Source organism: Aquila chrysaetos, chromosome 8 (genome assembly GCF_900496995.4).
Source record: "Aquila chrysaetos chrysaetos chromosome 8, bAquChr1.4, whole genome shotgun sequence".
Classification (NCBI taxonomy): Eukaryota; Metazoa; Chordata; class Aves; order Accipitriformes; family Accipitridae; genus Aquila; species Aquila chrysaetos.
Genome location: NC_044011.1, coordinates 2,690,005 through 2,706,481, shown reverse-complemented (window position 1 = coordinate 2,706,481; position 16,477 = coordinate 2,690,005). Strand labels below are relative to the sequence as shown.

Here is a 16,477-nt window from a genome sequence, read left to right as displayed (position 1 = left end):
TCAGGATCTGGTTTGTTGCTACTGGTACCTCTCCCTCTCTGTGCTTCAAATGCGAGAGTCCAAAACATTCCCTGAAAAAGGGCAAGATTTAATGACAGGGTATTTATTCGGGGCTATTGGGAAGGGTGGGGGGTGAAAGAAAAGTAAGAAACCGGGTGGGTTTTGCATAACTTTTATTCCTCCCCCCTTTCTTTCCCTCTCTTTCCTTCTTTCTTTCTTTCCTTCGTTTTTTCCCCTTTCCCCGGACGAGACATATGGAATCAATTTTGAATCCTGACATTGAAGGCTGGCCAATTCCTACTGGCTCTAAAAACCAGAATCCATTTGGTTCCCTTCTCTCCAGCACCCCTTGTCACTCAGTATTATAACCGTCTTGCAACATTTTAAGTCTTTATAAAGAGAAACAGCTTTCCAGATAGATACCAAGGATTCGGGAGTGGGGGAGGTTTTTTGAGGCTTGCTTTTTTTTTTTTTTTTTAAGGGGAACGTGCGCGCAACGCCCCCCCCCCCCCGACACCCCCATCTCGTCCCCCTCCGTTCGGTATCTCTCTGCAAAGGGGGCCGCATCCCTGCAATACTTTAAGCTGTTTTGGAAGAGTTTCTATTTTTCTCCACGTCGAGTCAGTTCCGTTTGAATCGAGCGAGTCCAAAAAAATCAAAGCATCTTTGGGGGAAAAAAAATATCCAAACCGTCCGAGAAAGCTGTCAGCAAGATCCACCGGGGTGCAATAAAGTAGTTTCTTCTCCTTAATTTGCCTGCTCCAGTTGCGAACTCGCACCACCCCGATCCGGCTTCGCTCCTTCTTCTCGAAGTCCTGGGTCGGACAGTATCACAGGTAAGAAGTTAAAAAAAATAAATAAAAGAATGATGCAGCTCTGCCTTTCCTACCTTCTCAGCTCCGACTCTGTGAGATATAATTAATTGCTCCGAAAGCTTTGACAGGCTTCTCCACCGGTCACCGTGAGCTATAGCTGACTTTCTCCTGGTAACAAATTAAGACTGATGCCTCGGGAGCAGGATCGGGGAAGCTGAAGATGAGCAAAAATTATCTCGCAGGGTCCATAACCGAGACCGGCCGCAAACCGCTTCTTTCCAAGCGCGTGTTTCCCCGCGAAGTTTGTCTGGGACACATTTGTTAAAGGTTTAGCACCTCTCTCTTGTTTGAAAAAGAAACTACAAAAGCCCCTTGGAAAAGCGGGGTGTTAAACTGAAGAATGTATGTGATGGTGATTTATGGCCCTACAAAGTTTTTTGTTTACTTGAAGCAGACCCTAATTACAAGGGCTTCTTAAAAAAAAAAAAAAAAAAAAAAAATTCCCAAGCTTTGTGTACGTCCATAGCGGGTATTCCCTCCCCAGATCAGGGTGTAGTGGCCAGATGTGACTAACAAACATCTGGTTAGTTGAGCTGCTTTTCCTTTTAGCCGGCCAGTGCATTTGACCGAAATGGGTAAGACTGGGACTCTTAAACATTTGGCAAAAAAGCGGTGGCTATTGGGGGAGTCCGAGCCTGAAAATACCAGCCTTTTAAAAAGGTTCAAGGTTTGTTTGGGTTGGGGAGGGGGGATATGTCCTCGAAAATGGGTCATTTCGCTCAAATAGAGTTTCTGGGATTGAAAGGGATACGGCCGGGAGGGCGAGATTTCGCGTGGGAATATTGGATGCGTTATTTTTTATGGACTTGTGCTATTCATTTCTGGCTCAAAAAAATCCCCCCCCCATCCTCCCCCGTGAACGCCCGATGTGTATTTTAAGAGCGAGACAGGAAAATCGTTTGTATGGAGGAAAAAACCCTCCTAGAAATCGAACTAAACCTGGAAAGTTTTTCTAAAGATATATATATTTGTGCTCTTTATTCTCCTTTGGTTCCTTGCCCTTTAGAGCGAGATAATAACTCAGTCCCCGGGACAAGTTGCCAGTTCTAAAAATGTCCTCATACATTGTGAAACTGGAAAAGTTTTGACTCAGTGTCTAATATTTCCCCAGGCGAACTGGTATATTGGCAGAGAGCAGGAGCTCGGATACACAAGCGTCTGGGTTTGGGATTTTTTTTTTTTTTTCCTGAAAATTGCTTTGCATTAAATTTCCTCAGCTTCAGAATTATCTTTACTCGCCTCCAGCTAAACTTGAAATTTTTTACCAAGCGCTTGATCTGTTGGCGAATGAAATCTGAGAAGAAACCGCAGGCCCTAAGTGGCCGTAATTTAATTGATTTTATCATAAATCATCAACTTCATGAAGAACCAAAGTTTTCATTGAAGTAAATTGATATTAATGGACACTTTCTGAAATTTAACCGTATAGATCTATATGATGGTGGTTCTCCCAGTCTTCTGCTCTTTTGGGACAGGGGATTTTAGGGGGGGAGGTATATTTCCACTCTTCTAGTTTTCGTTTCTCCCACCCTCTCTAAAAAAAGTACTTTTTTTTTCCAGCGTGGGGAGTCTGATCCCGGGTGGTGGTGGGAGAGGGATCTGAGAGCTCTGCTCCTCTTTGTGGCACCGCAGCAGTGGGTAAATCCAGGAGCACTGAGACGAGGCTTTTTGGGAGGGGAGGGATGAGCACCGAACAGTTGAGTTTCCTCGGGTTATTCCCCTAGGTAGGTTATCCCCCCTGCCCAGGGGTCTGGTGGGCGTAGGGATGGGATATTTCTGTCAAAAACACGCGTGTTGCAGCGAAGTGCGTCCCGGCTCGGCCAGCGCCAGCACCCGCCTTGCTCCATCCGTGTTAAAAATCCAAATAGGATTTAAAACTCCCGCTTCCGTCTACGTGTCCTCTGCTGCGTTAAACATTGCCGTTCCCAAAGTTTTCCCGCCTAATTAAAAATTAACTAAGAGCCCGGGATGGATGAGAGCCCTTTGATATGGTGATGAGGATGACTGACCGAATACTCTGACAGTAATAGAGGATTTTAGCAAAGGGCAGTGGCTCGGGTGTGTGCCTGTGTTTGTGGGGTGTTGCAGAGATGCACTGTGCAGGGAGGATGCAGGACTCAGTGGTATCCGCACCATTCCCTAGAGACGATAAAATATTCAGTGTAAACATCCCAAACCAGAGAAATATAATTCCTTGACACCACTTCTTTCTCCCTCTCCTGAGACTCCCTCCTCAGAAATTGTTAGTCTTTATGAATTATCAGAAGGAAGCAGGTAAAATGGAACTCATTTCTTCTCCCAGGTCCCTTCTCCCCCATGCCCAGCTCGTTCTCCAGCGCCAGCCAGGTCCCGGATTCAGGCGAGTATCACTGCAAAAAATAACCGAATTCCTTCTTTTTCTGACAGAAACGGCCACGGCGGTAGCGTGGGTGCCTGGTCCTCCCGGGAGGCGAAGGAAGGGCAGTGGGAAAAAAGCTCTGAATCCTCATTTTCTCCCACTCTCTCTCTCTCTTTCTTTTTTTTTAGGAGGAGGAGGAGGAGGGTGGGGGTTAAAATGGGAAGAAACGGGGAGCCTGGACGTGAGCGTAGGAGCCGCGTCCTCGGTGTCGGGGCCAGCGGTGGCAGCCCCGGTGCGGCTCCGGGGGGGGGTGAGGAGCCCGCCCCAGGGCCTCCGGGCGCTGCCCCACCGCCGGGGATGCAGAGAAGCCCCTCTCCTTTTTTCCCGTCCCCCAAACCCGTTATTTTTTCCCTCCGTTTCCGTCGTCTTTGCCGTTTGGCTGGACGCTGAGGCTTTGGGAGCGGTGGTTGCTGCGGTCGCTTTCCTCGTTAGTGTTTGTTCGCTTCCTTCGCGTTCAAGTTAAAAGATAAAAAAGGAAAATTAAAGAAAAACAAAACAAAAAAAAAAGAAAAAGCAGCCCAGAACGCCCCAAAGGCCAGGGCAGCCCCAGCTGCAGCAGGAGGGAGCGAGGGGCACCGCCTGTCCGGCTGCCCGCGAAGTTTGGGGAATTTGCTGATGGGGGAACTAGTGGGACTGGAGGGGGGGGGGGCGGTCATTTACCAATTCTGTATAAAATGGGCAAAAGGTTGACGTGTCCCAGTCACGTGAGCGCATAATTCAAGCTATTATTTTGGCATTTGGAAGGTGGGGGGGGAAGAAGAAAAGTGGGAATGGTGATTCCCAGCCCGTCTCTGGTGAGCTGCTCCCAAAATAGCTATTTGTAGCACGCTGATATCGCAAACCGCCGTCTCCTCTCACAGCCACGCACCCCCCATGCCCCCCCATCCCCCCCCCCCAGTCGCACCTCACCCCCCGCTGGGGCGAGGAGAGGCTTTTGGCGACGGTCGGACCCATGGGAGAGGGGTTCTGCGGGGGTCGGGAGGACCCAGCCCCGGCAGGAGCCTGGGAGTTGTGTGTCCACCCGGTGGTTGTTTTTGTTTTGTTTTTTTGGAGACAATTCCAAAGCACTTCCGCTGATTGATCATTAACCTGGTGAGTTATTGCTCTTCTAAGCAAAGGTCAGGGGGAGAAAAAGGTCTAATCTGTCAAGGCAAACCCACTGCTCACTCAGTTTCATTTGATTTCTTATCCGGGCTGGCTTCTGTTTGGGGTTTCAGGAGGTCCTGGACCCTCCATAACTCTCCCCTCCTCCTCCGAGCTCTCCCCTCCCTCGGGCTCTCTGTTTGTGGAGTGGGAAAACCTAAACTCCTTCCCTTTAGACAAAAAAAAAAAAACAACCGAGCCAAGGGAGGGTGAGCAGCCCCGCGGGAGGACGCCGTGGGTGCTGCGCGGCTCCCCGCCCTGCCCCGCGGGGGGCATGAGCCCACCGGAGGGTGCGGGACGAGCAGGGGCCGGGCTGGCCCCGCACCGCCTCTAAGAGAAAAATTAATGCAAGCCAAATACAGCAAAAAAAACCCACAACCCCAAATCAAAACAAAGAACGGGGAGGGGGGCGGAGGGGGGAAACCTCGCTTCATCCCTCTTCTGCTTGTACTGCGAGGGAATAAATTAAAAACAAAGAAAAACAAACACCACCACCACCCTCGCCCTCCTTGCTGGAGCAGTTATTTATGCCATCTTTTTTTTGCTTGTTTGTTTGTTTCTTTTTTTCTCCTCCTCCCTCCTGCATCCACTCCAAATAAATGCGATTTTCCCTCTTTTCTCCACCTCCTCTCGGGCTGCCCACTTCTCCCCTTCCTCCCCGGGCCCGGCGTGGGAGGAACTTGCCGGGACTCAGCCTGCATTTGCTGAGCTCACAGCGCAGAAAGGGTGTTTTCTTTTTTTTCTTTTTTTTTTCTCTTTCCCTCTTTACAAGTCTCTGTGTGTACTCTACAGAGGGAACTGAAAAGCCCTAGTTAACCGGGGAAGGCTGTGATGTAAGTGGAATATTGCCAAAGCTGTGTATTAAAGTGTGCACGCATGTAATAATAATACTAATAAAAAATACAGCTATAGGCCGCCGACTAGAGAAGGTCACGAAGCATCCGCGGGTGATTTATGGACTCAGGGATGTTGTCACAAGCAGAGTAGGGGTGTGAGGGGAACATTTTTATTTGAGATTAATAACATCAACATACAGAACGGAAACAGGATTATTAAAGCGACTGAATGTTTCCCAAAACGAAAATATTTTTAAATGAGATTGCTTTTTCTTTCTCCCCTTCTTTCTCCCTTTCCGAGTCCTTCGTGCCAAAGTTGCGGTGATAAATCTCGGCGTGGCTTTAAAAATGTTTACGGCTCGAAACCGTTAATTCTGATACCAAATCACTCCTGTGTGAACGGTGTAAAGCATCTCCGTCCTCCCCCTCTTCGTGGCGATCTTCCGACCACATTGGAGAAACACGAAAAAACATATTCTGAACCCTTAAGGCTTTTCTGCCTTGCAGGAAAATGGCCTCGTATTTTCCCTACTGTTATCCTGTCGTTGAACCCAGAGCTAATTATCTACATATATTTAACATCTTAAACTCATTTATCTCGAAATTACGGCCAGAATTTAACCAAAACCCTTCCCGATATATATATATATATATATATATATATTTTAAATTACATTCAGAGTTCACCAGCAGCTGTGGACAAACCGTCCCCGGTCCACGCCAAACCATTTCCATCACTAACGCGAACCCCAGAATGGGCGAAGCATTTCCCTCTCCGTGGGGTTTCCACGGGGGAAAGTGGAAAGAAACACTGGGGAGACAGGGGATCCCATCAGATTTACAGAAATAAACCTGGTGTCCACCGCCTCTGATGAGAATATTGGGTTATCAATGGATGGAGACCGGTGCAATCCCTGGAAATGCTGTGGTCGCTTGGGTGGGAGATAATCTCAGAGGAAATGCTGGGGCTTTTGTTCATTAGAGCCTGTCTTCTCCCCATTTCCACCCAAAGGTTTCTCCCTATGATGAATCCCCTTGCCCACGCTTTTCTAACCGAAGTTTCATACTTTTCCCCCCCTTTTTTCCTCCCCCAGTTCTTCTCCTTTCTCAAAGTCCACTGCTGCCTCGTATTTGCTGGACCAGACATCTGAGAATTGGTGAGTTTTGCTGAATATCCTACCTGGTCCCCTGTTTGTCTGTGTCTCCGTATCTCCCTCTGCATCAGGCTTGGAAGCCATTCCTTCTCTAAAGTCACCCAACGTGACTTCCCCCCCCGCCCCCCCCCAACCCCAGAATAAGCACGGCTGCCCTAGATTTCAGCTGAGTATTTTCATTTTGCTACTGGCTTGTCTTTAAACTTCGTGATTTATGGCCGTAACTTTGAGGGAGTGTTTTAAATGGAAGATATTTCCTGTACTCCCTTTGAAGGGAAATCCAGTCAGATTGCAACATTTGCTGCTGATTTCGTGACGAGTGCGCGGGAGTTACATTTTAAAGAAAAATAAGCTGCAACCAAAGCAAAGATGGCAATAGACAGGGAGCCTAAAAAAACTACTTACAGGAGCTCAACATAAACGTGCAACGACCTTCTTAACAGGGTTTTTTTCGGCTGCCAGTTAAGGTTAAAACAAAATTTTGCACTTCAGAGGAGTTACTTGCAGAATCCGAGGTACTTCTGATTGCCTAGGTACTCCAAATAAGTCAGTGGAGATCCATATTGAGAAACCTATAGAGTACTTCACCTACAGAGAAGTCTTTAAATAGTCCACGACTGTTTTTCCTCTTTCCTTCCCTGGAATTTCAACGCCGGGGCTCCAAAATAGGAACTATCTTGTAGCAGAAGATTTATGTTGGAGCAGTTCATAAAAAGTCAGATGGGGGGGGGGGGGGGAAATGGCAATAATGGTGTCCCCTGGTCGAAACCCTCACGTCTGGGATGTGAACGCTGCAGCCAGAACAATAGCTGGAAACACCGTAGTCCTTGGGATAAGAGTTTATCCATCACCTAGAAAACCTTGGCTGTCCAACCCAGAATAAGTCCTCTCAAAAGTCAAATGTTTACTCGGACACCCTTCTTTTTCTTTCCAGAGTTATCAGCCTAAAGGTGCACACAGGAAAAAAAAAAAAAAAAGAAAAAAGGGCGATGCAAACCCCCCGACGGGTCATACCTTCCCAGCGAAGTCCAAAGAACCTTTGTGGTCCCTCTTTTCCTTGCTTTGCTAAACGTAAATTCCCCCCCGTCAGCACTTAACCCAAAGGAGCGAGCGCCAGAATTAAAGGAGGGAAGATAATTGCGATGTGAAACAAAAGTAGCGCTTTAAAAAAAAAAAAAAAAAAAAAGTGCAGACACCTAAATTCCTTGCCCTGCCTTCCTCCCACTCGCCAGCCCCTCCTCGTCACGGACTTTCACCAAAACGCATCTTGGCGAGTTTCTGCTTTCGGCAGCCGTGTGGGAGCGGGGAAAGGCATAAATCTCCCGTGGCGACAGCAGCAGCGCCTTGCATAGCAATAACGGCGTTATTAATAATAGCAATAATAATCATCTTTATTGTTCAACACCTCGCTGCCTTGGCCTCCCCCGGGGGTGATTTGCGCCCTGGATCCCCCCCCCCAAACCCCTCACCTACTCCCCGGCGGAGGCCGAGGGGCCAGAGGAGCCCCCAGACATTGGGACGCACAAACTTAACGCCGAAGTTACGCGGGGCTGCGGAGTTCCACCAACACAAGAGATTCCTTCCCCCCCCCCTCCCCTCCAGCCTTGCAAACACGGGGGTCGGCGGCTCCCGTACCCCCCCCGGGCCCCAGAAAAGTGGGTTTCATTGGGGGGGGGGTCTGCGAGGAGCCAAACGCAGCCGAAGGGCCGGGGGAAGGAAAAGCATCAGCTATTGAAAGAGCCGCGATTGCCGCCGCGGAAGGGGAGGGGGGGAGACTATGACTATGTTGAAACGGTTTATTAGCATAAATTGACACCTAATTGTTAAACACGTGAATCAAAGGCAAGCTTTGCTATCTTTCTGCCTAGGCCTCTGTCCACCACGTCTGCAATTAGCATAATTTTTCACTAGTGACGCTGTTTGGGAGGCTCGTTGGCTTTGCCCGGCAATCCAAACCAAATCTTTATTTTTAAATATCCCCTCCGCTTTATTTCCCCCCTCGCCCACCCCCCCACCCCCCCGTAGCCTGGATTCTTTTCGTTATTATTTTAATCCCAGCCAAGCATTGCATAGTTAAAAGGGGGGGGGGGTGTTGTGTTCAGCTTTTCTTTCTTTCTTTTTTTTTTTTCCCTTCTCCTTTCCCTTCTTCCCCTTTGCTGTGGTAAAGCAGAGGCCATTGTTATCAGTGAGCAGCGCGTACCAGTCTATAGGGCAACTAGAATCTCAGGGTTTGTCCATTCAAAGCCCTCAGCTTTTCTGCACATCTTGGAAGCTGGAAAGCATCTTGATTTTTTTTTTTTTTTCCTCTTCCCAAACGGAGACAGAGAGACAATTTGAGCTGCCGTAACCGAAAGCTCCACTGGCTGAGCCCCCTCCCCCTCTGTTTTGGCTTTTTTTTTATACATATATACATGCATATGCTGGATTTTTTTCCTCTCTCTCGTATATTCCTTTAACGTTTTTAAAGGAAGGGGGTCATTCCTTGCTTATTGATTGCGTGGATGCTGGATGTGAAAATATATTATGTCTGCCTGTGCTTTGCTCGTCAGAGACTAAGGTAAGCCGGACTCAAATAGGCTATCACTTTGTGAATGGCGGAGTATATGTCCCAATGATTTATGACCATATGACTCCAATCTCGGTTCAAGAAGAGTTCACAAGCTTTAAGCTTCCTTCCACGCAGAGACTCTTTTGCAGCCCTCATCCAGGGCCCTTTTTTTCCCCCCTGCTTTACAACTGGGGAGTTCTGGTTGGGGTGAAGCTCGGTTGTGGGGGGAGGGAAGAGGGAAATTTTAGGAATGTGTCTCTATTTTCCAGGCATATCCACGGCAAGGCAGTCGCTGGGATTTGAGCTCTTTCTGAGCAGCCGACCTATTGTTAAGGGCATGTTTAGAATATTTATTATTAATAATAATTTAAATTAAAAGCGGGGCTATGCCTGTTTTCGCTGGCTCTGGGAAATATACCTTAGGAGGGGGCGGGGGGAGGGGAAAGGCGCTGCTCTTCTTCATAAACACAGTCAGGTTGTGAATTTAGGATTTCCAACATGGAGGGGATGGCTTTACAGGAGAATACCTCTGCCTTAGATTTCTTTTATCTTTTTCCCCCGAGCGCCTGATTTTTTTTCCCGAGCATCCTCCTCCCCACAGCCCTTTCCCTCTCACACCTTCCCCCGATTTTTTTTTTTTTAAATGTCTCTAAATCCTCGCACTCAAAAGTTGCAGGCAAAGAGTTTGTGGTTAAATGTTACCGCTCACAAAGTGAAACTTGGAGCGTGATGAAACACCCAGCGCGGATCCTGCCCGGGTTTAATTGGAACAGGAGATAATCGAATATTTATTATTCTGCCTGAGATTTTTTTTTTTTTTTAAGCAATTCCTTGGAGTAAATAATTAGGATTGCGGCCGTCCTCGGCGAAGATAAATGAGCGGCATTTGTGAGGCGCTGAGAGATGAGGTACAAAGCAAATCTTCTGTGGAAGCCACAAGCGAGCGAGCTTTTGGGCAAAGGGGATTGTAAATTTATTTTATGGACATTTAAAAAAAAAAATCGTCGCTGTTATTTTTAGCTGCTTTAGCTGAGCCTCTGTGCTCGGTTCTGGTTTGGGTTTGTTTTGTTGGGGTTTTTTTTGTTTTTTTTTTAAGAAACCTATGCCAGACAGGAAGGCCTTGGAGAAATTCCCACTTCTGCCCTCGTAGATATTTTCAGCAAACCTATTCATAATAAAGGCGCTGCTCTTTGTTAATTAATTCACAGCTTCTCGGCTCGGGTAGTGGAGTCTACTTTTTAATAAGACATATTTATCATGGCAAGGAAACCGAATGAGAATAACTCCCAGCAAGGATATCATCCTCTCTGTAGACAATAATACATCTCTGTGGAAGATACAATACAGATTTGGGAATGCATAAAGGATTTAATCAGTGTAAAAAAGCGAAGCAGTCCCTTCGTGGACATGTTGTCTGAGGCTGTGTTAGAAGTATATGGAGGTTTCATATGACATGACATAAGAACACAGCAGCCAGGGAAGGGAAAAAAAGATGTTATTTATTGTCGAGCTGTGGCTTCTGTTAAACCCCGGTACTTAGAAATATCACATTAGACTTTATCTCTACAAAGTTTATTTTATTTTATTTTAGAGAATGAAAGACACCAGATAAAATTAAGTATACAAGAGATACAATTAAATATACAATTGATATCAATTTCAAAACAAAATGCACAGTGGCTCCTCGCAAACTCTGAGCTGCAGAGAGAAGTCTCTGCCTTTTTAAAATATGTGTGCTGTTTGATTGATCCTCACACATCAGATTATTTTCAGGTCAAGATAGTTTTCATATTTCTAAGGGTCTTTCTACTCTGTCTTTTTAGTGGAGAAAGTTTAAGCTTTGAGAAAAGAAAGAGAAAGGGAAAGAAAGAGATAAAGAAAAATAAAAAAGTCAGAGAAAGAAAGAAAAAAGGAAGGTTTCATTTTGTAATTTGAGTCTTTGGACTGGGTTTTTAGACTTTTTGAGCTTAGATTGAGGGAGGGAGGAACGATGAAAAATCAAAGGGGTAGAAAGTTAAGAGCAAATGGCCTGGTGACGCATTTGTTTTCCAAAGGAAGAAAAAAAAAAAAAAAACACCAGCAATTAAACTGGTTTTGGAATCACATCTTGCCAGTGGTAGTTCCAGATTCAGGACCGGTGAGTACAAAGCAGAGCAGGCAATGAAGGGGCATGTTTTCTAAATACAACCTGTGCTACCAGAGAGGGAGAGACTAATGAACAGGCCAAAGGAAACACATTCTTGAATTCATGCCCCTGCTTAAATCTGCTTAAAATATTTGCACTGAATTCCAAAGACATTATGAGCCCCTGTGTAAACAGCAAATTAAGCCAACTGTGTCAGGACACCGTTACCTGGATAAAACATGTTGACTATTTGCTGTTTTCAGTTTAAAACCAAATATACTGGACAGAGGCCCTACAATAAACTTAGCAGACTTTTAATTTCTGATGCTATAATGTCTTGCTGGTTTTTACGAGTGTGAATGGCTGATTTGAATAGGTCAGGGATAAGAAAGCAAGACTTTCATTCCTTTCATGCTTGTAGCTAGTAATTATCCATTTTGTATTCTTATATTTACGTTAATGTGTGTGTTATCTGGACATGGATTTGTATACATGCGCACAACACACACACACGTACATGTATATATACATTTATATGGGAGTATACGTCTATGCATGGGTGTGTGTATATATGCATATAGATAAACACACTAGTAAATAGATGTATACAGATGAAACCACGTGTACTTATAGAGCCTGTGTGTAGTTATACATCCTGGGTGCTATCCTCTAAGGGAAAAAGAGGTGCAACCAACCAACCAACCAGGAAAACTACCCCCCAAAACCAGCTCAACACTTTTGCACTGTAACATTTGTTGAGCCTCCTTAGGCTGCACACAGGACAAAATCTGCTCAAAGCATCTGTTCGCCCTGTTCTGCGGGACCCTATTCATGTCATGGGCCTTTCAGGCCCCAAGATGGATTCATAGGCTGGGTACTATTATTGTGTGTTTTCTCCTAACCTTTCAGGTCAGCTTCCAATAGACAGCTGGAAACGGCCTGTCACGTGGCCTTGGGGTGCCAATGTTCTGCCATAGGGGTGTCAAGACCCTGGTAGCCAGAAAAATCATTTTGGGGAGTCCCAGAGATGCAGAAGACAACGTACTACGACAGCTCCACGCTCTTTGGGGGTTACTCCTACGGGAGTGCCAATGGGTTTGGCTACGAGGGTCCCCAGCAGTCCTTCCAGCCGGCCTCTCACGTGGAGAACGACTACCAGAGGTCCGCCTGCTCCCTCCAGTCTCTTGGCAACACAACCCCGCACGCAAAAAGTAAAGACCTGAACGGGAGCTGCATGCGTCCAAGTTTGCCCCAGGAGCACCATCCACCTCCCCCCGTCTCGCCGCCCTCAAACCCTGCCACCAACAGCACCAGTAGCAACAGCAATAACCAGTCGGGGAGCAGTAAAACTGCCCCCAGCAAAGCCAACCTCAGTGCAAACGCCAGTCTCACCAAGCAGATTTTCCCCTGGATGAAAGAATCGAGGCAAAACTCCAAACAGAAAAACAGCTCCCCTAGCACAGGTACACTGTTCTGCTTTTGTAACCATCCGCTTGCCTAAACAGCGAGGTAACGAAGCCAGAGTGGTCTTGTTTGGAGGGAAGGGAGGGAGGAAGAGGATGTAATGAGGATCCAGCAAGGATCCAGCGAGGATCCTGGTGCTGGGCATGATCCCAAGACTGCCAGCCGCATGCCCCGGCCAGGCCAAGCGAGCCTTGGCCCATCCTGCAGCACTGACTGTGCACGCTTGGTTCATTTTAAACATATCCAGAGCACCACAGGGAAATACAACCAGGCAGTTGTACACAGCCGATGTCTGACTGTGTAGATACAGATACATGAAAATGTACACCCACTGCTCAACCTAGCGATGCTAAAGCAGACTGCTTGCTCTCGTCCCACCTCCCTGCCTCCACACACAGCAGTAAACATGGTGCTCCGAGTGCATGTGTGCATATATAGACCATATCCATAAACACATGCATATTCTTGCATGCATACACGCACACCTCTAACACGATCAGGAAAAAAAATCAGTATGGAAATATCACTGTTTTGACAAATATATTCATATAAATTTTGCAGCACACACTTCACGCTACATTAATGTAATTTATCGGTTATACACATGTTTATCTCACAAAAAGGTAGGTACAAATGCTATTTGGTCTTGTAACAATGTACATGCAAATATTTGTGTTACACACATACAAGACATACACAAGATGTGCATGTGTGCGTGCGCATTTGTATCTCAGCAAACAAAATACCTCCCAACACTGACCCATGCTAGTATTAATTGAGTTTGCCGTGACTGCCCCCCTGCCAAATATTATTTTCTCAAAATTATCTGTTGGAAATAATCGACTCCTAAATAAATGGCCCTGGAATCCTTTTCTACATGACATGATCAAATTTTCATAAACCAGGGGCAGCTTTGGAGAACAGAACTCTTAATAAATGACATGATTATGGAGTGCAGGCTAATGCAAAGGGGTGAGGGAAGGGGGGGGTCGAACTCTTGTGCCTGCTCCAGGATTTATTAAGAAACGATGCATTCAATTTCTGCATGTAAGTAATTATCTTTTATTTCATTTCGCGGCCAGCAGAAACCTGCAGCGGCGAGAAAAGCCCTCCAGGCTCCTCGGCCTCCAAGAGAGCCCGCACAGCCTACACCAGCGCTCAGCTGGTGGAGCTGGAGAAGGAATTCCACTTCAACCGCTACCTGTGCAGGCCCCGCCGCGTGGAGATGGCCAACCTGCTGAACCTCAGCGAGAGGCAGATCAAGATCTGGTTCCAGAACAGGAGGATGAAGTATAAGAAAGACCAGAAGTCGAAAGGCATGGGGTCTTCCTCTGGAGGGCCCTCCCCCACCGGCAGCCCGCCCCAGCCCATGCAATCCTCCGCTGGATTTATGAACGCCTTGCACACCATGAGCAGTAACTATGATGCCCCCTCGCCGCCTTCCTTCAATAAACCCCACCAAAATGCCTATGCCATGTCAACTAACTACCAAAACCCCATCAAAGGCTGTCCCTCCCAACAGAAATACGCCAACACAGCCCCCGAGTACGACCCCCACGTCTTACAAGGGAATGGGGTGGCCTACGGGACTCCCAGTATGCAGGGAAGCCCCGTCTATGTTGGAGGTAACTATGTGGATTCTATGCCCACCTCTGGCCCGTCCCTTTATGGCCTCAATCACCTGCCACATCACCAGGCTGCCAACATGGACTACAACGGGCCTCCGCAGATGCCCGCGAGCCAGCACCATGGACCATGCGAGACCCACCCCACCTACACAGACCTTTCCACGCACCACGGTTCTTCTCAGGGCAGAATCCAAGAGGCGCCCAAGCTGACCCACCTGTGATAGGGAGCAGGGACAGGCTCAGGCAAAGCGGATGGGACCCCGCCACGGGGCATGGGAGAGGGGAAGAGGGCAGGATCGGCTTCAGGAACATTTGTGTTGAGCTATTTTCTTTCTTTCTTTGACAGGGCAATTTCTACCAGGTTGTTGTGCTTGCTATTATTGTTTCCGGGTTTTATTAGGCACAATTTCCAACCATTTCAGTATTTACTGCCAAAAGCAGCTCTCTCTCTGAAGAGATATACCTCCCGTGTTTCAACACAAATGCTTCTGAAATGGGTTTGGGGTAGTTTTGTGGGAATCTAGCAGATTTTAAGCAGCAGCGTCCTTCATTTCCAAACCAAGTACAGATTGTCACTGATAATTCTCGGACACTGGAAAGGAGAATATTCAGCCAGCCAAGTCTTTACAGTTGGTGTCTCTGCATCTACGTAAACATGCACATGTGTATACATATGCAATCAAAAGAGATTTGCAAGAAAACTATCCTCCTCTCCAACTCCTTCTCAAGAAGAACCTCACGCTTTCCTTTCCAGCCTTCAGAGGAAGTGCATCCTTTTTTGCTGAGTAACTTCCCACCAGTCCCCACATAAACTGCAAATATACATACCTGCCAACATGTGGGATTCACGCTCTTCCCCTCCAGTCCCTGCCTCCCCTCTCAAAAATAATAATAATAATAGTTAAAAAATTAGAATAAGAGAGGTCTAAGAATTGCAAAAGGTTCGGGAAAAAAGGTTTTGAAATGCCTAAACCCCGCCCCCCAACAATAACAGCAGTCCAAAGAGAGGAAGAAAGAGTTGACAGGTCTGAATATTTTCCCACCTTTGCCTCTGATGACATGAAGTCTCCATTCGACAGCGCTGGGGTTTTTTGTTTTGGGGGTATTTTTCTTAGGGTTCATTAACAGAAAAGCAATCTTAAGACTTAGAAGTCCTACGCTTCTTTCCTCCTCTTCTCTTGACCTTACGTGAAAACAGGGTATATTTGAACAAACGGAATGTCCTCCAATCGAAGCAGAAGTGAATGGATCTCTAGTATTTGCTAATGCTTTCTTGTCTGGACATCTTTGTTGCACTTAGAGTTTACATATAATGGGTATAAAAACAACTTTGAAGGGCTTTCGTCCAACTCAGTCGAGATGCCCTTCAATAGGTGTGTGTTCTGGTGAACATTCATATATATTTATTGGTTATAGCCAGTTTAAAATATTTTCCTTTTTTTGTATTATTTATCCCCAATATTATGTATTTATATGAGGAAAAAAGAATCAAATTGTACTTTTTTAGTATTTACTTGTTATAAAGGACATTGTGTTTCCTTGTCATTGTACAACAAGCTTATTTTAGTTATTGTAATTTAGAAAGACCAGTAGTTTTATGTTACCTTCGTACTTATGAATAATGTAATTAGTTCTACTGGAGGCATGAGAGCAGAACCAGACTGTAATTGTATAGTCCTGAATTAGGAGAACTATAGCTAATCCCTCCCTCCCACCTCACCCCTCCTCTTTGGAGATCTTTCTTTGTTCTTATAGTAGTTATTTTATTTCCTTGCTTAAGGGTTGTCTGTCGAACAATTCTTGAATAAACTTTCTGTTATCAATTTTATCTTGTCCTATCAGTCGGATTTAAAGGCAAAAATAAATCACGTGTGAGTAAAAACAGCGAAAAGAACGCAGGAAAGGGACCGCTCGAAATGTTCCACACTCCACACAGCGGGATTCATGTCCGCGTCCCCTTCTGGGGTGAAACCCCGGGGGTTCGGGCCAAGAGCGGCCGGGCCGGCCCCGCCGCCCCCTGCGCGGTCCCTGCGCGGTCCCTGCGCGGCCCGGCCCGCGGCCGCGGCCACAAAGGGGGGTCACGTGGGGCCGGGGCCGGGCTGCCATTGGGCCGCAAATGAAAACAAAGGAAAAGGATTAATCACCAAAAAAAAAAAAAAAAAAAAAAAAAAAAAAAAAAGGGCTCAGAGTTTCCATGCGGGGATCTTAAAACTGAAGAGAAATTATATTACCTATTATAATTAATTATTATTAAAATACACGCACACGTGTACACACAGGCACACACATGTACACACAGGCACAGA

General features: G+C 46.5%; 1 protein-coding gene across 3 annotated transcripts; it reads left to right on the top strand.

The window, feature by feature from the left end:
• The first annotated feature begins 382 nt into the window (after nt 1-382).
• On the top strand, nt 383-15,966 carry HOXB3 (homeobox B3). Of its 3 annotated transcripts, XM_030022906.1 has the most exons (4): nt 383-836; nt 6,347-6,409; nt 11,989-12,542; nt 13,626-15,966. In XM_030022906.1, exons 3-4 carry the CDS (start codon nt 12,107-12,109, stop codon nt 14,390-14,392), a joined length of 1,203 nt encoding a protein of 400 aa, XP_029878766.1. In that variant the 5' UTR covers nt 383-836; nt 6,347-6,409; nt 11,989-12,106; the 3' UTR covers nt 14,393-15,966. The 3 variants fall into 3 exon arrangements, with proteins under 3 accessions (XP_029878766.1, XP_029878768.1, XP_029878767.1); XM_030022908.2 differs by lacking the exon at nt 383-836 and having other exon boundaries at nt 4,905-6,409; nt 13,629-15,966; XM_030022907.1 differs by lacking the exons at nt 383-836; nt 6,347-6,409 and adding an exon at nt 9,402-9,862.
• The last annotated feature ends 511 nt before the right edge of the window (nt 15,967-16,477 follow it).

Coding starts and splice junctions, on each gene's coding strand:
- HOXB3 (XM_030022906.1), top strand. CDS start 12,107: ATGCAGAAGACAACGTACTACGACAGCTCCACGCTCTTTGGGGGTTAC. Junction 12,543..13,625: donor AAACAGCTCCCCTAGCACAG/GTACACTGTTCT, acceptor TTTCGCGGCCAG/CAGAAACCTGCAGCGGCGAG.